Below are 22,851 nucleotides of genomic sequence, written 5' to 3' on the forward strand. Positions count from 1 at the left end.
CAAAACGAGTGACCCGCTGTATAGGCCCTACCGTAGTACTGTTAATTGTCCCATTCCATGTTTGCCATGAATGATATGGTTGATGAATGTTGACAAATATGTCTTTGTATTCCAAATTGATGAAGAGATTCATAGGGGGCCTATTATTACTGCTATCAAAATTGACCAACATTTTTGGAACATTTTGTAAAATTATTTCAAAACTAAAGACACTTTTAATTTCAGGACAACTTGCTCTATGTTTGTTTTAGAAATTTGATATATACAAATGTGTAACTTCATGTGGAATTTTGACCTGAATTGATTCAATAGTTCAGAAGATATTCGCGTGTAAATGCATTCAACATTTTGTCGAAAGTAGCTCAGATTGGTATCCTGCGGGATCCCGTCCCAGCCAACAAACAAAAAACTGTTTAAAACGTTACAAACGGAAACGTGTTTTGCATTTGGTCAAAAACGTTTTGATAACATTTAAATGTCGGGTTAAAGGTCATCGAATGTTTTTTAAAAAAGATTTAGGCCTATGAAAAACAAAAACATGCTACAACAACATTTTTAAAATATTGTAAATATTGTTAGTATAATATTTTGTCAAAATCGGAGAATCAGAAATAACACATAGGCCCCCTAATATTTTATTTTTTTAAATTTATGCTACATTTCCACGTCTTTTTTTTTTGACACTCTGCAGTGTTTGATTCTAGTTGGCACCGGTAGGCCTTTGTAGAATGCAATCACTATCAAACAGGATGCGTCAACATGCATTTGTTGTTGTTCATTGTTGGAAGTAGGAATAAATGGATTTTGCACTAATTGTAGGATCTATCCTCCAGAAAGAATGAAGTAGAAAGTGTGACTTCGAAGACTAAGGTTAGTATTAGGGTCTAGAGAGGATTCTAGGAGTAAGTGTTCGGGTCTTATTTAGGATATTTCCGACTGAAGTCTCTCTTTAAAGTACTGTCTTACATTTATCATGTATTATATGTATTTTACTTTCTGTGGTAAAACCTGCAGGCGTGTTAGTTTGATGGTTGGGATTATTTTCGAGACGTTCGATGTATCTTTCTTTCTTTCTTTCCTTCTTTTCTTCTTTTCTTCTTTCCTTCTTTTCTTCTTTTCTTCTTTCCTTCTTTCCTTCTTTCTTTCTTTCTTTCGTTCTTTCGTTCTTTCTTTCTTTCTTTCTTTCTTTATTTTCTAGCATTTCAGTTAGACAATCTAAATAACTAGAGTCTATTCAAATGAGAGCCTGTAGTGAAACAATCCTGGGAGGAGATTGCAGTCATGATGCGCTGCTTAGCTGTAAACCTGACTCCATGTCTGATAGGAGGGTGGAGCAATGTCGTAGGTTTGGCTGAACAGTATGCTTCGACTATATTTATAAATACGTTTTTATAAATACAGTACGCACGTGACCACCTCCGCGCTGCCATAACAGCTTGTAGGCAGTTCAAATAAATTTGAATGCAAAGGCGAAACAACATCTGAACATGAGACTACTGTGCAGCATAATTTTTCAAAATGTTGTTTTTGATAACATATTACAAATTCGGAATCCCCCCCCCTGTTTAATATTTTTGCTATTCAACTAATACTTACATTTGACGAGAGTTATATCCTTTTCTCTATAGTGGTAAATGCATGAGGATTTGGTCACGCTTGCTGGTCTTGGTATATCGTGCCCATGGGTCACGTGCGTATTTATAAAAACGTATTTATCAATATAGTCGCTGTATATTGCTGAAGGGCTGCCTAAAAATGATGATTATGAGTGAACACAGTCATTAATCCCTCCTAAGAGACCTCGGAGGCATGGTCACAATTATCGTAACACCCACAATTTTTCCCAATTCTGGGCCAAGATCGAGCGCTTTCGGCTGAGCCCTTTCCCATATTTTGTTGATCTTGTAAATAAGTAATCTCCTTTTGGGATTGTTATTCAGTGCCACGAATGCCGTTTTTTATAGTCTGGTGCAGTTGTTATAATATTTTTGACATGTTTTGAAATTTAGTATATTTTGATGTTTTTCAATACCTGTGCAATATTGGTCAAAGTCAATATTTTGTCAAAATTTGTTTTTGATGTCTTTTAAAGTTCCTAAAGTGTTCAATTTGTTTAATTAATGTTTTAATATGTATGCTCGAATTGTAATTTTGCATGTAATTTGGCCGTTTGGCCACGATATGTGGTAAATACAATACCCGGATAGTAAATAATACACGGGCATAAGAAGGAAGAGAAGAAGCCACAAGCCGCTAAAATGTAGTAAGCATAATTAAAACCGTTCTAGCATAAGCTAGAGTTTCTCTTATAACGGAACTACAATCCTGGCGAAAAATGTTGCCACTCCAGGGCATTAGGGCTTGTGCAATAATTATGAGCCCCGGGGGGGGGGGGGTAAAATTTCCGAATGGCTCGCCAAAATCGCTTGCCCCCCCCCCCTTGCATATTTAAGTGTTTCTGTAGCGTTTTCCTAAGCCTTTTAGCGCGTTTTATTTAAAAGGCGTCCCATGAATGTGTGCCAAAAATCGCTTAATTGCCCCCCCTCTCGGCTTGCCAAAAATTGTTTGCCCCCCGTTTCTGGCTCGCCAAAATGTCTACCCCCCCCACCCATTATACCCCCCCCAGGGCTCATAATTATTGCACAGCCCCTTAATTGGCCAACATCCTTCCCCGCTCCCCTATTGCATGTTGGTTTGGACAAAATCGTCATCATTTCTACATTACAGTCTCCCAACATTCAAAAATGGGGAGAGTGTAAGATGAATGAGCATTTGAAACTATTATACAAAGATAATGTGGAACTATCACATGAGTTGACTTCTGACGTCAATGCCTGGCAGTATGCGCACGCATCATCACAATTTCCATTGTTTTTTTCCCTGGCAGTATGCGCGCACATCATATTTTGTTCAGGGCTCGTGTTTTCAAAACTCCCGCCGCATCACAATAAAGCTAATGAACAGTGTAGTGGTTGCATATGGTTCCTTCAAGCATATCGATATACCAGTGCCTTGCCTTTGTTGATAAACATTGAGGTCAACTCATATGCGAACGCTTATGGGATGTGTAATGGGGGGGGGACCTGGTTTGGATTCCAGAGGGAGTGTGTCTGTAAGAGACACAGCCATCAGAAAAGGACCAGCTCAGATCGCGCGCCAAATAAGTTAGCAGTTCAGAAATTGCATTTTTCCCAGCCTTAAAAAAACCCAGGCAGAGCTGGGAATCGAACCCGGGACCTCCCTGTTGTAAAACTTAGTGCATTACCACTGAGCCAAGTAACTATTAGCTGCAAGAAGTTTGATAGTAATCCTTGATATTGCTGAATAGAATAAATCAATACGTATAGCCCTCTTTATCTAATGTACGATGCAATTCAAAATAAATAGACGTTCCATAGGGGCCTATCATGATGCAGTCATGTCTACAGTAGAATTCACCACGACCTTTGCAGGACTTAAACCCCATTAAAAGCTATTAAACCAAAAATAACACTCATTGAAAACAGCTCAACTGATTAAATCATATCTTCTCTGGTTAAATACACACAACATATGTTTCTGCTTTACATGTATAATGGAGCAATGAGCTGGTATTATAGTTTCAGTTGGGTAAACGATTATAAAGCGAACGATAGAGAACAATTCTGTGTGGGCTTTTGTTTACGAAATGAGACAAAAATCTGCTTATTGTTAACCAGCGTTCTTGAAAATGAGAAGCATGGTGGTTTGCAGACTTAACACGGTTTGGAAATAATTTCTTCATATTTTTGGTGTTATCTGTCGTTTACATATCCTTCCTAAAACACCAAAGTACGAATATTTCCAAACATCTAAATAAGCTAAAAATTTAGGACATGTTACAAAACTATATTTTCTAGAATTTTAGAAGAGTACTTTTAATATTGGCCGGTTATTTTTCACACAGCGACGTTAACTAGGCAAATCCTCATACTTCTAACATACGCTTTTTGTAGAGGTCACGCGTCAATGGTAAGAGCACTGTGTATTGTGTATAGGAAAACGGACAGTAACTGCAGTATGTAAACTAGGAATAATGTGTGAAATGGCTATCAATCGATCAATCAATCAAGTTTTCAAGTTATCAACAATCAATAATAAACCGATGAATCATGGAATATTATTAATTACTTACTAATCTACCAAATAAATAAATAAGACAGTAAATAAACAAACAAATAAATAAATAGGCATAGGCCTAAATAAATAAATACATACATAATGCAGAACGCAGTTAGTATTTTAGGTACAACATTCTATTATTCTGTTATTTATAATTTTGTACTATACACGCAAAGGACCTGTGCTTTTAATAGCCGAGCCTCAATAATGGGTCTTTCACCGTGTTCACTCAAAAGTTAAACTATACTGTATCCCTGTAGGATTATCTACTGACCAGGTGCTAAAGTGGATGCTTTAACAGTACCCAATCAAGTGTACATATCAAGGTCATAGCAGGGCATTATACAAAGAATGGTCAACGTTTCCAAAGAAGTAGAGTATAGAGGTAGACACAAACTCTCGGGCGGGAAACATAAAAACATACTCGCCAGTCGTGGCCTTTTTATGAGATTTGATACAGCGCCGAAGACTAGAGCTGTTCCATAATTAAGTCCGAAACCCCGTTTCCAGACGAAAATTTGTGTGTTGTTACAAGGAATTCAAAGTAATTTTTTCATCAAGTGACCCACATAGAGGAATACGACATCTACAGGATGTATCAGAATGATTGGTACCCATTAATTTGGATGTTTATTGAACAGCCCGCATCTTTCAAATCTAACATTGGATACTCTTGAAAGGTCCAGAATATATAGTTTATGACTTGTTATACAATTTATCTATAAATTATGTGGATCATGTGTTGAATTTTTATGTGCAGACTCATCCATTATCAATGGATACTAACGGGTACCAATCATTTTGATACAGCTTGTATTGTGAGCCAATCTGCATTCTGTTGCCTGCAAAAGCCGACGATCAGGTAAAAATTCTAAAAGGAGCGTGACCAGATATTTATTTTTAATTTCATGATAAGCTTAAAATGCATTGAAAACGCCCAATTGCAGTCACAAAATATATAATATTAGTAAATCACCAAAGCGAATGGTAGGTATGTGGAAAAGAAGTGCAATAGCAATAACAAAGTATGTGCCCAAAGAGTTGTCTTTTGCATGTCGCTTTTTGAAATATCACCAAAAATATCAAATTTTGGAAAAACGCCCCAAAATTTAAGACAAACACGAACCTTCCAAAATAAATACATATTCGCACTCGGCGGCCAGTCACTACCTGCCGATGTGTTTTGGGGTAACTCGTCTTAAAAACACTAAAACTAAAACTACTGTGCAAAATAAAGTAATCGATAAATGTAGAATTTTGTTCTGCTAGGCTTTGATACCTTAAGTCTACCTTATTCGGCACAATGCGATTATACTCCACTGATCTACACGCATTATTTGGAATGACAAATGACAAATTGAGAACACTAATAACTTCCTTAATGCAGGTTACGTCCGGTGTCAAGGGTCTACTACATGTATATATACCACGTACACAAGTTGCCATAATGTACAATTTATGTCAAATTTGAATTTTGTTATTCTTTACCCAAAATGCTGAAATAATATTAGTAATAACTGCTGGGAAGGGTTTCTGTCCATGTTAAGCATAAATACCAAGGTAATAAAGTAAAAGAAACCCACTGGCTATTTTGGCTGTATAACATGGAGTTCTATGGGGGATTTAAAGCCATAATTTGGCTTTATGTCGAAATTGCTCGGTTAACCTACAACACAACATATTTGGCCGATTCCATTTCGGTACAAGTTGTGAATTGTGTAAACATTACAAATATGCCACAATAACAGATAAAATAAAATACAAGTTATATACAGATTTGACATTTAAATATGGAATATTTTTTTGCAAAATTCCAAGACTGGTCTGGACGGAGTCTGCATAAACTGAACGGGCTAAATATTAATTGCGGTGTGTCGGGAGATGGTGTAAAATAGTTGTAGTTGTTTGATAGAAAATGTGCTTTCCATAAGTTTACATTATGGTGCTATTAATGTAGGGAATTTGCCTAAAATGGCGGATTTAGGGAGGCTAGATTTGAACTTTGTGTGGGACATATATCCACAATTTCGGACTTTATGCAACATTATGCTGTTATTATAAAATTCATAGGGTTTTGAAGTGATATTTCTTAAACTATGCCAGCAATTAATTGCCATTCATCACATCTGAAATACTTTTGTAATGTACCAATTTTTTGAACAAGGGAGGAGCTTAAAATAGGGCTCTTAAAAGTGGTATGTACTCAGAAGGTTTGAATGGCACCCCTGGGGTCAAATGTTATAAACTTACGATACAAAATCAACTGTCAGGATTCCTGGTTTTCCAATGAACTCATGCTGTTTCTTTGTGTACAGTAAGTTTATAACATTTGGCTCCAGGGGACCATTCAAACTTTCTGAGTGCGTACCACTTTTAAGAGCCATATTATAAGCTCCTCCCACTTTCAAAACTGGTAGATTACAAGTGCATTTCAGTTCTGACGAACACTTATTGGTATTTAGGTTCAGTTAATATCGCCTCAAACCTCAATAAATTTGATATTATGTGATGCGATCAAGCAAAATAAGTTAGAACTAGGAAATATTGATTTTGAGATATAGCCAAACAAAGAAAATATTTGCTTTTGCTCCCTGTTGTTTTGGAAACTCTTTAATTGCTTATATCTTTGGAACTGGATGTTCAATTTTAATGGGGTTTTCTGCAAAATGCAGCTTTATAGATGCTTTTTACTCTCCTATAACAAATTGAAAATGTAATATTTCCGAGTTCCGACTGATTTTGCTTGATCGCATCACATATTAGAATAAAGTTGCTCAAATTCAGAATTTTATACCCCAAAAAATCAAATTCAGTCTCCTTAAATCCGCCATTTTAGGCTAAATCACTACATTATGAGCGCCATAATGTAGACCATTGGAAATCACATTTTCTGTTAAACAATTATTTTATACCATCTCCCGACACACCCCAATTAATATTTAGCCCGTGCGGTTTATGCATACACCTTCCAGACCAGTCTTGGAATTTTGCGAGAAAAAATCCATATTAAATGTCAAGTCTGTATAATCATCATATATCTGCCACGGTAGTACAGCCAGTTTATGCGTTAAGAAAGACTACAAAATTCACAAAACATGCGGGATGAAAGTTCCTTTATCTGGGAGGCCGAGAGCATTATACGCTCATAATATTAAACGATAACTTAAAATCTAATAAATATTATTCAATTGCTATCCGAGACATTTCTTTGTTTATATTCTTTATCTAGGTAGACATGAGATAGGCCTAGTAGTTACAGAGCAACCCTAGGTAATTATCAGGTCGTTATCTTTACAAAGGGAATCCCAAATAATTTATGACAATTCATTCTAAAATGAGCCGGGACATAAAATGGATTAAAAAAACCATTTTGTGTCATGAAGCTTCCTTCTCGAAGTATAATTGAGATGCGGAATTAAATTAAAATAATTACCAGGAGAGGTCTCCTCACGCCTTTAAACCCGCACCATGTCGCCTGATTGTGTATTTTGTTGATGTGCAACAAGGGTCATAAAATAATCAACTTCATAGGGGCTATATAAATAAAGTGCTGTGATCTTGGGAGATTAATATAACTTGGTCTGGTTTTTTTTTGTTCTTACTGTTTTTATTTTTGTTGTTACAGGTTCAAAATAACTCCGAAATGGCAGATCCTATTGGAATTGCAGAAAATATCATTGGTCTTGGCCTTTTGATCCATGCAACCGTTGAGGAGATCAGAGCTTTCAAAAAGTATGCCGAGCGTCTCATGTATCGCATAGACCAACTCACACCAACGCTGCAACTCCTAGCAGAAATGAAAAGCCACCAGGAGGAGCTGGTCAGCGCACAGAAGCGCGAACCCGAACTGATAGTCTTTGCCAAATCGCTTTCTGATATGCTGGATCTTGTGGAAGAGGTGAAGACATTTACAGACAATCTGAAAGGACTAGGGTTCTTCAAGAAGTTGAAGGACAAAAGGAGCATCAAAAGCAGATTTGAGCAGCTAGACTGGAAGCTTGGCGTCTTACAAGGATCAATCCAAATAGGTGTTCTGACGGAGGTCAAGAAGGAAGTCGGCAGCGGCAAGGATCTGGATGCAGTCAAAGTTCTCGTCAAACACGTCAAGAGTTCAGCACAAGAAAGTGATGAAACGGGAGAACCAAGCCAGCATGAAGAAGTTGTCAAACACGTCAAGAGTTCAGCGGATGCAAGTGGTGCAACGGAAGAATCTAGCCATAACTCAGAAGGTATGGTTAACAATTGAGATAAATGGGTTGATATAAATACGAGGAACACTCTATCTACCGTTCCTTTGTTCCTGTTTTATTGATTTGAAGAAGTCATATTGATTTTGAAAGAAATGAAGAATTTAATAATAATAAATAGTAATAAAATGTTCAGTGTAAAGGTTCACATCTGTATGCATAGGCCCATGTCTCTTTCAAAGCGATTTTGGGGTCAGACTCCTCCTTCTTGCAAGTGGGGTTATTTATTTAATTATTTATTTATTTATTACTACTTCGTAAAGCCATAATACGATTTCAGTCAAATTTTAATTTTGTTATTCTTTATCCACAATGCTGAAATAATAATTAGTAATAACTGCTGGGAAGGGTTTCTGTCCATTTTAAGCTTAAATAACGAGGTAGAGTGACAGAAACCCCATTGGCTATTTTAGCTATTTAACATGGTGTTCTATGAAGTATTTCAAAGCCATAAAGTGACTTTATATCGAAATGCTCTGTTGACCTGCAAACAATTTGGCCGATTCCATTTAGGTACAAGTTGTTACTTGTGTAAACATTACAAATATGCCAGAAAATCAGGTTTCCTATCGTAGAAGATCGTACATTTATGGCTTTCATTTGTAACCATGCACTATATACACTATTTGTACTCACAGAAATTGGTATTGACGAAAAAGAACTGCGTCTCCTTGTAGACAACCTGGGATCAGAGTGGGAATCACTGGCAACTCATCTCGGATTTAGAAGTTCAGAAATAGAGCGTTTTTGCATAGATGGAAGAGATCGAGGCATTGGCAACGCCATGTTTGATATGCTAGTATCTTGGCAACAACGACAACCACAGGTCGTCAATTTCAGGCAGCTGTTGGCAAACGCATTGGAGGAAGTAGGCAGACAAGATCTTGCAGACGGAATATGTCCATCAGGTAAGGGATGAAATCAACCGCCGGTCAACCGCTGGTCGAGTTTTGATTGCATTCCTACATATCTGGTTTTTAATATGTTTGCCACTGAAATTACCAGTTAGATTGCTGTTCGAACAGATGTATTTCCGAATAAATGTTATATCAGATGTGACAATATTTAACCCAAGAGAGGGGTTTAAGGCCACTTGTTATGAAAAGTGTATACACTTGACTGATTAATGACCCATTCAGTCATTCACATGGAAATGATCGACGCATTGTATTGTTAATACACTTTTGTTGCATAGCCTACATATTTAAATATATTTCAGTGTCCACTGGTAGTGCCTCCCTTTTCGTTAATTTTGATATATTAATATTGTGTCTTACGTTGCAGGACAAATACGGCAAGGAAGTGATTCAACCATACAACATTTTCAAGAAAATCTGAGTTCATACTACTTGAACTCGCTGTGTAGAATCCCTCTTTATCCAGGCGATCGAATGGAATGCGTTGAACTGAGCGACATTTACACAAAAGCATCAATGAGTATCAATCTTCCCAAACCATGCAGTGCCGTCAAGATTCCTCTGAGCTCACTTCATGAAATGTTCCCAAGGAAATCGGATGAAGGTCAAATCTACACGAAGCTTTTAATATCAGCTCCAGCTGGATTCGGGAAGACAACCACGACTGCAAAGATAGCTTACGACTGGGCAAACAGAGGGAAAGACGAATCATCCTTATCTCACATATATCTTCTATTTGTCATAAATATGAAGTTTGTGGATCACACGTCAGATCTTGAAGACGCTATCTTGTCACAAAACTTGCCAGAAGATACAAAAATGACCAAAGAACTTCTTCGGAGCAAGATTGAGGAGCTAGGGGATAGAGTTATCATTGTACTTGATGCTGTAGACGAGTCAGATAGAGAGCTATTTAAACATCCAGAAAACAGCGGTAGCATTGTGAAGCTACTCACGGGAAAAATCTTGGTCTCGTGTAGATTGGTAGTTACTACTCGTCCGTGGCGGGTTCCTGAGATTGTCAACGCATGCCAAGCAGCTTATACACGCCTAGATCTTAGTGGATTCAGTAGGGAGGACGTCAAGACGTACATACGACAATTCTTCAAAAACAAAGAAGAGCTTAGAGAATCTCTGCTGAAGTATTTGCAACAAAATGCCATCATTGCAGAAGTGTCATGCGTTCCTCTCATGATCTTATTAATCTGTATGTATTGGCGGTTGGGACATGAAGACGAAATACCCACTAGAATCGGAGAGCTGTATGATGCCATATTCAACATCATGTATGCGCATATGCAGTCAAAGAAAGGAGATGGAGTGGACGGAGATGAACCTGGTCTCAGCAAACTTGTTCAACACCTAGGAAGAATGGCGTTGGAAGGATTATGGCCTCCCGAAAATCGTTTGGTGTTTTCGGTCAATGAAGTCTATGACCCAGAAGTAGTAGAAGAAGCACGTCTGATGGGATTGGTGGCTAAAGAAGAGGCGCGTCGTGGACACCGTCACAAATTACTTCCAGCGAAACCTGACGGCAAATCCAAAACTTCTGCAAAATCATGGTCAATCAATGATGCAAAGTTGACTTTTTTCCATAAGTCGGCGCAAGAGAAATGTGCTGGTGAATATCTGGCATTGCTAGCGGACACTGACCCGGAAGAATATCAGTCATTGCTGCTTTCACTTACTACTATACAGGATGCCCTCAGTATACAGCTAGTATTACGATTCGCATGTGGCAACAATCCTGAAGCAGCCGAAACCATTTTACAGATGTTAGTGGAAGTAATTTGGGAGACGGTCTCCTCATCACCACCACAAGTATTTGTACATGGTGATAATCTTGACCTAGAAAATCCATTGGTCATGCAGCAGTTAATGGAATTGGGCACAGTTTCCTCATCACCACCACAAGTAATATTACTTGGTGATAATCTTGACCAAGAAAATCCGTTGGCCATGCAGCAGTTAATGGAATTGTTCATGGAGCCCTCAGAAGCGGAAAAATACTACGCAGAAGATCTCGACCTAGACGATACATTGATGATACAGCAGTTTTTGGAGCTGTGTCTTAATTGTAACTATGAGGCCAATTGCCAGGATAGATTTTCCAGCTTACTTGCCAATATCTTTCCTGTAGGTATGGTAAATTTCCTTGGCATATCATCAAACACAGCGTCGGCTCTTGGTTACTTCTTGGAGTACTCTCAACCTGGTTATATCAAATCAATCATACTGAGACCCACTTTACATCCAGGAGAGTTCACAGAACCAATGTCAACAGGACCGTTAGCCAAATTGAATAACCAATACACGCAAGGATTAAGCCAAATACCGCACAGCCATATGCAAGAAATAAGCCGTGCATATTTCAGCAGTGTCCTTCCTCACATACAGGGATTATTCAACACACCCGGAATGCTGATGACGTATATCCAGATGTGGCAAGCGTGTCAAGACAGAGGCTTACCTACTGCAGAAGAATCCAACGTCAGTCCCGTCATCTGTGCTTTGAAACACACACATTTAGAAGTGCTTGACATCACAGGGTTCAAAATCACCGGTAACATAGATCAATTTCTAGAGGCTAGTGAGAAGGGTCAGATGTCGCACTTAACGGAGCTAAAAGTTAACAACATCGGCATGGTGGGTCGTCAGACGGAGCTATTGGCCAAGTCATGTAAGCAAATGCCCAGTTTGAGAGAAATAGATATATCAGAAAATGAAGCAGGCAGAAGTCTGGAATATTTGTCAGAATCATTGTCATCAGTAAGATCTGTGGAACGACTCGTCATAAAGCATATGTGGTCATCAGTAGATGCAATGCAGATATTCACACAAAGATTTCCAGAGTTTGGATCGCACTTGTTACAGTTACTTATGAGCGGAAACGACATGGATGAGAAAGTTACGGCAAATCTTGTATCTCATCTTGCAAGAGCCAATCGGTTGCAGGAGCTATGGATTAGTGTGATTTGACCTTAGTAGGAAGTATCACAATCAACTGGTGAAGACAATAGTTCATCTGACCTCTCTGAAAACGCTGTGCATCTATCACAGTCACTATCCAGATGACTTGCTTGTGAGTGCAGGCAAAGTGATAGCATCACTGCCTAATTTGAATCAACTCGTATTAGGCATTGACTACGACATCCAATCACCAGAAGTCAACAGTACCTCATGGCAGGTGTTCAAGGCCAAGCTACAGTATGCGTTGAAACTCAAAGGGTTGGAGCTACAGAATATTGCCCTCGGAAAGAACGACTTCGTGGATTTTGTTAACTTGAGCCGAGAAAAAGGATTCAAAGTTAGGTTAGTCAGTGACTTTATCTCATGCTAAAGATATTTTATATATAAAAAATAGTATTTTGAGCGTGATCCTTTGATTATGTAAATAAAAATTATGTAATTGCCATGGTAGAGAAAAAGAAGGCACATTGTCAATATACAATATGTTCATATTTTTTGGCAGATTTGTCAAGCTTTCTGCGATTTTTAGGGTCATTTAGCCTCTTCAAGAAAAAAAACAATCATAACTCACTAACCTTATTTGGAAAGCATGTCTGCCTGTGGAGCATGCTTTTTTATATCACTGTATCATTATTTTCCATCCAATCTGAATCATAAACTCATTTGTTAGCATGCGATGAAATTATTAAGTCACGGTGTCATATGGCATCTTGTTTTTCAATCTGGATACCGCTCATGAATAATAATAATAATAATAATAATAATAATAATAATAATAATAATAATAATAATAATAATAATAATAATAATAATACTTATAATAATATTAATAATAACAACAATAACAACAATAATAATAATAGTAAAAAAAATATAAATATTTTCAAAGCATATGGATATCAGGCTTCTATTCCTTTTGATTACAGTTATCATATCAACTGCGTGCCAGATGACGTACCCGTTCCACAAGATGACATCTTTACATTTTTCTGATTGGGCTACACACTCGATAAGATGATCGGTGATCATAATCAGTAGGTATACTGTGATTAATTAAACATTGTATACTCTGAAAATTAAATTATAGGCTTATATAGTACCCAAAATTGTTTAAAATTAGTGAGGGAATTTCAAATGTTTCCGAGGTAATTTAGTTCAATCTTATACTACTGAATGTGCCATACTTTTTATTATTAAATTAAAGTAAGTCTGGCTATTTTTCATATTATTGTTTTATCATTCTTGACAAACCATTGTTAGTCAATTAAAGTAGGAATTTATTATCTTCCATAAGTAATGTATAAAAAAAACACTAGATATAATCAGGCATTCAAATTTTCAATTTATATATTCTCAGGTTGACAACAGGTACAACTGCTGGCATCAGTCATCAGAAAACTCTATCATAACGTAAATGCTTTAACGTCGACAGAGGATCTTTTACAGTATGCACAACACACTTAAAAGGTACCATGAAGCCAGAAACAACATGACCAACTTCGTAGTAAGGCACCACGTCTTTTTGGTCCTATAGTGCTATCGGTGCCCGAAGAGGTACCGATGGCACTTTTTATTGTACCCTGAACATTTGTACAGTGCATTTGTTTTTTATTTAAATGAAAAACAATAACACTATGCAATTATTATGCTTGATACAATTTATTATATCTCCAGGGAGTGATGTTAAGAGTCATCGGTACCTAACTGGTACCTATAGGACCAAATTGGATGTGGTGCCTAAACTAGAAGCCCTAAAACGTCACCGTGTTTCAAACACCGAACTTGCATCCAATATTGAAAAAAAATGCTGATCAAGCTGTTCATGATGACAAGGTTCCAAAACCTGATCCATTCGACTACTTCATGGTCGGAGACCCCTCTTGAGGGTTGAGAGCCAGAAATCACAATCACCTGCTCCCACAAAATGAAAATAAAGTCATCAGAGCACTTTAGAAGATACAGTCCATTAATCATGACAAAATTCAATAGAAAAAAAATACATTGTCGAGGAAATATTGATTTTTGAAGCCCAAAGCAAGGGGCCAACTTTATGCTCATTTTGTGAGAGCTGGTCATAGTGAGTTACGGCTTTCTGGTTCTGAACCCTCGAATTAGAGACTTCAAGGACTGTTCTTTTGAAAATACTCATGTGACGTCCATCAGCGGAGCTATTCAGATATTTTTCAGGAACTTGATGGCTGTGGAAATATTAACACGCATGGAGATATTCTTATTGATTCAGGAACCAAAATATTTATATGAAATTGATTTGCAATTGATTAAAGTATATCTTCAATGCAAGCCATACATTATGGTCCAACGATTTTGGCGGCGCAAAATCGTGCGACGCGCCGTGAAATTTTCCTTCCTCCGCACAATTTCATTTGCTCCGCGAAATTCAAGTTTTTCCGCGCAATTCTCTATGAAATGTGAAAAATGGTCTTTTGTTTGTCTGTATTGAATTGTCAGCCTTGTTTGAAGCGTCACAGTAATGTAACCATTTTACTAATCTGTCTCGTACCAGTGTTGCTATTTCCGCGCATTTCCGCGCAATTGGCTATTTTTTTCCGCGCAAATCGTTTGTCCCTGGCCATAATAAAATTGATTATGGTAAAAGCTCCCACGGCAATAAAAAAAAAGTCACGTTTCTGCTGTTCTCATGTTCTCACACATAAATCCAAGTTCAGCATAAAGTTGACACGCTTAATAAGGCGTACAAGGATCTTTTAATACGCTTGGATTGCAATTACATCGCAAGAAGGTAATTTCTGATAATGACACAAAATGTTACGAATGGTGATGATGATAATATTAATGTTAATGTTAATTCCGTTCACCTTAGTTATGAAAACGCTAATGATAACGTTAATTTTGAATGATGTTATGGACAAGGCCAAACAAAAACAATATGTAAAGCCCTTGGCAGTTTCAAAAAACGAACGCGGAATGCGTTTTTTTAAAGATTTATTTTGAATTAAGATATCATTTGCTTGCTAGTGTACACAGTACACAGCATAAAATTGTGGTTCATTTATATTATTGAAATATATAATATATCAATTGTTTTATACCTTTAATCGAATCAAGTAATTTTCTTCAAAATATATATCAGAAAGTCATGATTAAAAAACATTTAAAAATCTATGAAATTGACGTTTCGGCTAAAATGGTTACGTTAAGAAAAAGGAACGCCTCGGGCGCTCTGAGACATATACATTTTTTGGTCCTAATAGTAACACGAGCATGAATATTTCTAACATTACTTAGTAAATGTTTTTTTCAGTGAAACCTACAAACATGCATACGAAAAAGAGCACGTGATATTGATCATCTTAAGGGTGGTCTTAACCCTGGAATGATGGAAACTTTCCATGTAATAAAGTTTGAATGTTCTAAAAAAGTTCCATTCAGTGATCCCAGCGTAAGTGTAAAAAAAAACATCTTTACAAATTGCTTAAAAGTAAAGGATAAAGTCATTCAAATTGTCATTTGGTATTTTTGAAATGAAAAATTTGGCAAAAAAACGAAGAAAACAACAGTATTGACGAAGTTGAAGCCCCATTCAAATACATGTAGCTAATTTATATACTGAGAGTATATAAATTACAGATTCATGTAAATGCCTTATTTTGTCTTAAATACACGGCTTTCGGCAATGATAAAGGTACCAAAATCTGAATTTTGATGATTTTTACGATCGTCCGGATGAGCAAGTCACTGAATGGGCCTTAAATGGAGTCAAGGCAACGTCTGGCTGTAATCAACGACCGTGGCATTAGTGTCAACATCAAATTGAAAAATTCAGGTACATAACTGTAATTATCTTGATGACATTGTATAGATAATAGTATGACCTTGGATGATCAAGTTAACTACATTAGGAAGAACATTCTTTCAGGTTTATGCATGTTTAGAAAATGTAAAAATGTATTACCATCACAAACATATATCTCACTTTTCAGTAGTAATATTTTCATTAATTTCATCATTCAAAGTTTTCACGTTTTTCAGCTGCGCTTTTACTGCGAATAACTGACCTGACGATAACATAATTAATGAGAACTGGTATTTGGAGGAACGTTGTATAGTTATTATTACTAGTAAATACCGCATACGAATGGTGGCCACATATAAACTAACCGTACTTTTCCGTGGAGTGCCTTACGAGATTCGCGTATAGTTGGCTGTTATTCGTCGCCGAAGCGGTAGTGATGAATGTGTATAAATAATGAATATCGTCGCTGGGTGGGAAAAACCTCACTGTGTAATTGAAAAGGGCAAATGAAAAACCTCATACTGACACCAAAGATATATTGAGTATCTTTGGTGACACGATCTGCTCCATGGGGGCCAAAGGAGGCATTTTGAAAATTGAGTTACTGTAATTATTACCTTGTAGTAACATTAGGCTATCATATACTGAAAACTCTAGCATACTTGGTTCGAAAGTTATGAGATTTTGTGATGTATATTTTCTTATGTATTTTATTGTTTTTACTCCATATTTTTGCCTTTATCTCAGTTTCAAATTGCCGCCTTTGGCCCCCATGGACCAGATCGTGTCATGTAACAAGTGGGCCCAGTTACATAAACATGCATGACATGCAAATATCTGTTCAAAGTTAACAGGATTTAAATAGTAAAGTGTGTTGGTTATTTTGGTCGTTTACAGTTTAAGATGGTGTATCGGATTATTTCATGTACAAATACAAAATAAAAATGACCAAGTTTTGAGTTTGAATACATAAAGATTTTTCCCGGGCAGCGACGATATGTGTAATGTATTTTGTGTTAAGATTTCTACATGTAATTATGTGTTAATGAAAAATGTGTTAATTGGGGGGGGGCAACCGTCAGTCAGACGGTTCAGAAAATTTGGTCCGCTATTCAGAATTCTGAATAGCGGACATGTTTTCATTTCAAATGACCCGCTAACCAGAAGACCCGCTCATCAGAAACCCCGTTTATATTCAAAAGGTCCGCTACTCAGAAAACATTTTACGCAGGATCACACCCGGTACCCTCTATTCAAACAACCCACCACTCAGAAAACCAAGCTCTCAGGGTCAGGGTTAATGTTAGGGCTAGGGTTAGGGTTAGGGTTAGAGCTAGGGTTAGTTAAGGCTAGGGTTTGGGTTAGGGTTAGAGCTAGGGTTAGGGCTAACTCAGTTCTTTCAAATGATTAAAACAGCCCACTAGTCAGAATTCTGAATAGTGGGCATAGCGGGTCTTCTGTGTAACGGATATAGACTTTCTGAGTAGCAGGACCGCTACTCATAAAATGTTTTCTGAATACCGGGTCTTCTGAGTGACGGGCTGCACCCGTGTAAATGCACCAGACTTTCAGATTTTATATCTTAGAAAAATTTTGAAAGTTCTCCAATCTTGTTCAAAGATAAATCATTGGTTGTATGGATAGAATTTCACTTTTAGTAGCGTCCCTGGTAGCGGCACTAACATTCTGTTTCAGGCATTTCTTGGTACTAATTTTATTACTATGATTGTATCGAAAAATTGCAATATCCTTCATATGATGAATATAATTATACTGTATAGTGTATAAATATGCATAAAGGCAAAAGGCAAATACTTAAAGATAAACCATTAACAAAAACAATGGAAATTATAAAGGTACCATTGTACCTGATGGCGTTATCGCCATGCATGGGGGAGCCCTGGGTGACACGTAGCAGGTGCCCATCCCAATCGAAGTAAAAAACGTTTTTCCATTGTACGTGTAGTATCCATATAGACCAGGTTAAAACTGAGCTAAGTACCACTTGGAGAACAAGAAATTCTCATATGGTTTATCTGGACCAGTTTTGCATGGGGAACAAGAATTTCTTGGGTAAAAAGCCTGTAACCTGAGAACTTTTCCGTGAGGGCGCTTTTTTCAAAATGGCCGCCAAAATCCAATATATATGGTTAAATTAGTCACTTTAGGGCATATTTAACCAGATTTTGGATTTTTATTGATAGCAATAATGTACTACTAAGTCAGGTTATTAATATGAAGGTAACAGGAGGTCACAGCTGAGGCGCTTTTTTCAAAATGGCCGCCAAAATCAATTAAAACCTATATATGGTTGAATTAGTCACTTCAGGGCATATTTGACCAGATTGGGGATTTTTATTGATAGCAATAATGTACTACTAAGTCAGGTTATTAATATGAAGGTAACAGGAGGTCACAGCTGAGGGCGCTTTTTTCAAAATGGCCGCCATAATCAAAGAAAAGCATATATATTGTTAAATTAGTCACTTAAGTGGTATACTTCATCAGATTTTGGATGTTGTTATTGATAGAGGTACAGCATTACTAGGTCAAATTATTAATGCGAAGGTAAGTGGATGTCACAGGCGAGGGTGCTTATTTTTCAAAATGACCGACAAAATTGAAGGAAAGTATGATATCAACGAAAAAGCGTCAGGAAATGTTACTTAAGTAGAAAAAAAGTAATAGTTGTCTTTGACTTTTTGAACTTATAATGAAGTACTTCAGGGTGGTAAAAGTAGATTCTGATTTAAAATGGCGGCAATGACGACTACCAGAATTGCCTTTATGTATTAAAGAAGACCCCAAAAGCAACTTGTAAACTAGAATGCCGCAAAAGTCATGAAAGTGTTGCTTACAGTGTTATAAAGTGTTCGTTTATGCATGGTTTCAATGATGCATTTCTCTTTGTTTTAATCCTCAGGATCACTCAAATCGCTATTTTCTGAAAGTTCTTCATAGTTATTCTCTACCAATAGTTCTTGGACATCCTCAGGCATTACCGTTTCAAGCCATTTAGGTTCCATGTTTTCGTTCCACCCATTGTCAACAATGTTTCCACCATCGTATACAGTGACATCTGCTGCTCTCCACTCTCTTGCAATGAAATTTGCGCTAAGGGTATGAAGCGCCAGCGCCTGCTTACATGGTGGAAGTAAGGATATATCTGCAATCTTTTTATCTTGCCCAACTAATTGTCACCATTGATGATATTGCCAGAAGCTTGGACGAAAGAGGGCAGACAGACCTTATCTTGCTTGATTTTGAAAAAGCATTTGATAAGGTGTCCCATCATCGTTTGCTGATGAAAGCAGAGCATTATGGTAGAGGAACAACCTTGGAGTGGATTTCGGACTTTCTCACAAATAGAACCCAACAAGTAGTGGTTGATGGCCAGTTCAGCACTGAAGTGGAAGTGACTTCTGGTGTACCCAAGGCAGCCGGGGCCGTTGTTGTTTGTCATATTTATTAATGACCTACTCGCCTGCATCAAGAACTCCTCGGTTCGACTCTTTGCAGATGACTGCATCTTGTATAAAAGAATTACATCACATGAGGACATTCTACAACTGCAGGTAAAAGACTTGGATAATCTGCAGGAGAGGGAGCAACAGTGGATGATGAAATTCCATCCATCAAAATGTCAAGTCATCCATATCACAAATAGGAAAAATGCCCTCCAGAGCTCATACTCTATTCATGGCCACACACTTGAGGAAGTTGATTCTGCCAGGTATCTGGGCGTCCACATTGACTCCAAACTCAGTTTTAACACCCACATCGACAGCATATTTAAGAAAGCCAACTCCACCCGTGCATTTCTCAGTCGTAATTTCAGTCTCTGCACATGCAAGACCAAATAAGCAACATACACCACTTATGTCAGGCCTATAGTTGAATATGCAGCACCTGTCTGGGCTCCCCATACCCAAAAGAACATAAAGAGACTTGATCAAGTCCAGCGCAGGTGTTCTCGCTATATGTCACCAGTGACTATTACAGGAGGAGCAATGTGTCTGCTATTCTACAAAACCTCCAGTGGCAATCTCTACAAGCCAGACGGCAACAGAGCCGGGTACTGAAGATGTATCGCATCAGATATAACCTTGTGGACATCCAGTGAAACCAGTACCTTACCCAATCTGTGACAAACACCAGAGGCCTTGATTCCAAATTCTATCTTCAGCACTGCAACACTCAGTTCTACCTGCACTCTTTCTTCCAGAGAACAGCCAAGGACTGGAACCTTCTTCAGACAGATCCAGCCATCTCGCCGTCCCTCAATGCTGTCAAGTCTGCATTGGGGACTCCGCAACACTAATATTCCTCAACCGAGAGCTGCTTTTTATCGCACATCGCACTGTACATATTTTGCACTGCTGTTTTTGAAGCTGCGTTCCTGATCCTTTGTACATGCGCAACTTGAAGTGTGCCTGACTGTCATCATGCATTTGATGTTACACTTACCGTGGAAGAAGAAAAGAAGAAGAAGAAGATATCTTTGATCGAACGTTTTCAAAAGAGAAAAAAATTGCAGATATATCCTTACTATCACCATGTAAGCAGGCGCTGACGCTTCATATATCCTTAGCGCAAATTTCATTGCAAGAGAGTGGAGAGCAGCAGATGTCACTGTATACGATGGTGGAAAGAACGTCCAAGAACTATTTTTAGAGAATGACTATGAAGATTTTTCAGAAAATAGCGATTTTGAGTGATCCTGAGAATTCAGCTGGGACCACCTGTTACCTTCATATTAATAACCTGACTTAGTAGTACATTATTGCTATCAATAAAAATCCAAAATCTGGTTAAATATGCCCTTGAAGTGACTAATTCAACCATATATAGGTTTTTAATTGATTTTGGCGGCCATTTTGAAAAAAGCGCCCTCAGCTGTGACCTCCTGTTACCTTCATATTAATAACCTGACTTAGTAGTACATTATTGCTATCAATAAAAATCCAAAATCTGGTTAAATATGCCCTTGAAGTGACTAATTCAACCATATATAGGTTTTAATTGATTTTGGCGGCCATTTTGAAAAAAGCGCCCTCAGCTGTGACCTCCTGTTACCTTCATATTAATAACCTGACTTAGTAGTACATTATTGCTATCAATAAAAATCCAAAATCTGGTTAAATATGCCTTAAAGTGACTAATTTAACCATATATATTGGATTTTGGCGGCCATTTTGAAAAAAGCGCCCTCACGGAAAAGTTCTCAGGTTACAGGCTTTTTACCCAAGAAATTCTTGTTCCCCATGCAAAACTGGTCCAGATAAACCATATGAGAATTTCTTGTTCTCCAAGTGGTACTTAGCTCAGTTTTAACCTGGTCTAATATTCATATGGACGTGGCGTTAAATATGGTAGTGGCGTACCTAGGGGTTGTGGCGCCCAGGGCTAGGATGCATAATGATGCCTCCTCCTACCCCCCGCGCATTCTTGAAACAATTGCGCGCGGAGCGAGCGAAAATTAGTTTTATTGATAATACAGACACAAGGGTGGATCCAGCGTATTAAGGGGACTATTCCAGTTGAAATCCTTACCCCTCTACAGATAACATGATATTCATTTTGCACACAGGGAGTGTGATTTTTAAATGGGCTTACCGTACCACCTCTGTTTCATTATCATTGGTATAGGACATTTTATATATTTTCGGAGAAGTGCAGGTAGGACAACTACTTGATTAGACATAATTATATCTACATATTCATACTATATACATACTCTGAAAATTTCAGAAAAATAACATCGGGCTTTTTTGTTGTTGCTTGTTTAAAATTGAAAGTTTGTTATTAAAATGGAGGTTATAGACCCTCAACAGGCATTCCATGTAAATACCATTAACAGAAAAGCGATCCGATTCATTTACCCCAAAATGTTGCATATGATGTAGATTTAAAAACTGGAATGTGATGCAAGTGGTGTTGTTGCTGCTCTTCTAAATTCATTTATAAAATGTCCACGCCAGACTAAGTAGTTTACCTAAATGGGTGAAATCTATTCCCCTGTGTGGGAGATTAAGGTCCCATCTTCCATAAAAGTGCATGGATTTCAGCTGGAATAGCCCATTTAATCACCATGTGTTCTTCATATAGTGGGATACAAGCCTTAATGGGTTTCATGGAGTGCGCCTTTAACTTGTAACACACCAACATCAGGGTACAAGCATATCTCAGACAGGTACTTCGTAGTATGCTTATATAATATATATATATTATGCAAGATGATATTATGCAAACTATAGAGACAGGTTCAAATATACCCATATTATAAAGTCTGCACAACAAGTAACGCAGCTGTTATAAATACGCCTATAGCATCAAAACTAATAATAATTGTTTCCACCATATTTCTACATAGAAAGAACAAAGATTTATCTACGTATCTACGCGCATTTTGATGGCCATTTGTCAAATGTCATTCAATATTAACATTACAGTAGTGCTTTAAAAGAAAAAAATACCCGTATTTAAAAGTTGCAGTTCACAGCAATCATTTGTTATTACGCAAGCTTTGTGGCACGTAAAACCCTCGTTATCTTCGCACTGACTGCAAATCAATACAAATAGCTACAACTTTTTAATTCGGGTATTTTTCTTTAAAAATACTCCTGTGTTGTTAATATTGAACGAAATTGGACAAATGAGGTATGAAAATGCGTGTAAATAAAGCACCCTTCTTTCTATGTTGAAATATTGTGAACACAATTTTTAGTTCTGACGCTATAGGTGTATTTATAACAGCTGCGTTACTTTTTGTGCAGTCTTTATATTTGTCATATTTTGGGAT

At 37.4% G+C, this 22,851-nt stretch overlaps 1 protein-coding gene across 1 annotated transcript; it reads left to right on the plus strand.

Annotated features, from left to right (window-relative positions):
• Positions 1–787: 787 nt before the first annotated feature.
• Positions 788–18,018, plus strand: LOC140145860 (uncharacterized). The gene is made up of 6 exons (XM_072167548.1): positions 788–870; positions 7,766–8,369; positions 9,026–9,295; positions 9,672–12,616; positions 13,201–13,308; positions 13,632–18,018. The coding sequence occupies exons 2-4, from the start codon at positions 7,784–7,786 to the stop codon at positions 12,281–12,283; spliced, it is 3,468 nt and encodes a 1,155-aa protein (XP_072023649.1). The 5' UTR covers positions 788–870; positions 7,766–7,783; the 3' UTR covers positions 12,284–12,616; positions 13,201–13,308; positions 13,632–18,018.
• The last annotated feature ends 4,833 nt before the right edge of the window (positions 18,019–22,851 follow it).

Source organism: Amphiura filiformis, chromosome 2 (genome assembly GCF_039555335.1).
Source record: "Amphiura filiformis chromosome 2, Afil_fr2py, whole genome shotgun sequence".
Lineage (NCBI taxonomy): Eukaryota > Metazoa > Echinodermata > Ophiuroidea > Amphilepidida > Amphiuridae > Amphiura > Amphiura filiformis.

Bases quoted from the DNA above. Each gene is read 5' to 3' on its own strand.
- LOC140145860 (XM_072167548.1), top strand. From the start codon at position 7,784: ATGGCAGATCCTATTGGAATTGCAGAAAATATCATTGGTCTTGGCCTT. The intron at 8,370-9,025 runs GTATGGTTAACA...TTGTACTCACAG, and splicing joins ATCTAGCCATAACTCAGAAG to AAATTGGTATTGACGAAAAA. The intron at 9,296-9,671 runs GTAAGGGATGAA...CTTACGTTGCAG, and splicing joins AGACGGAATATGTCCATCAG to GACAAATACGGCAAGGAAGT.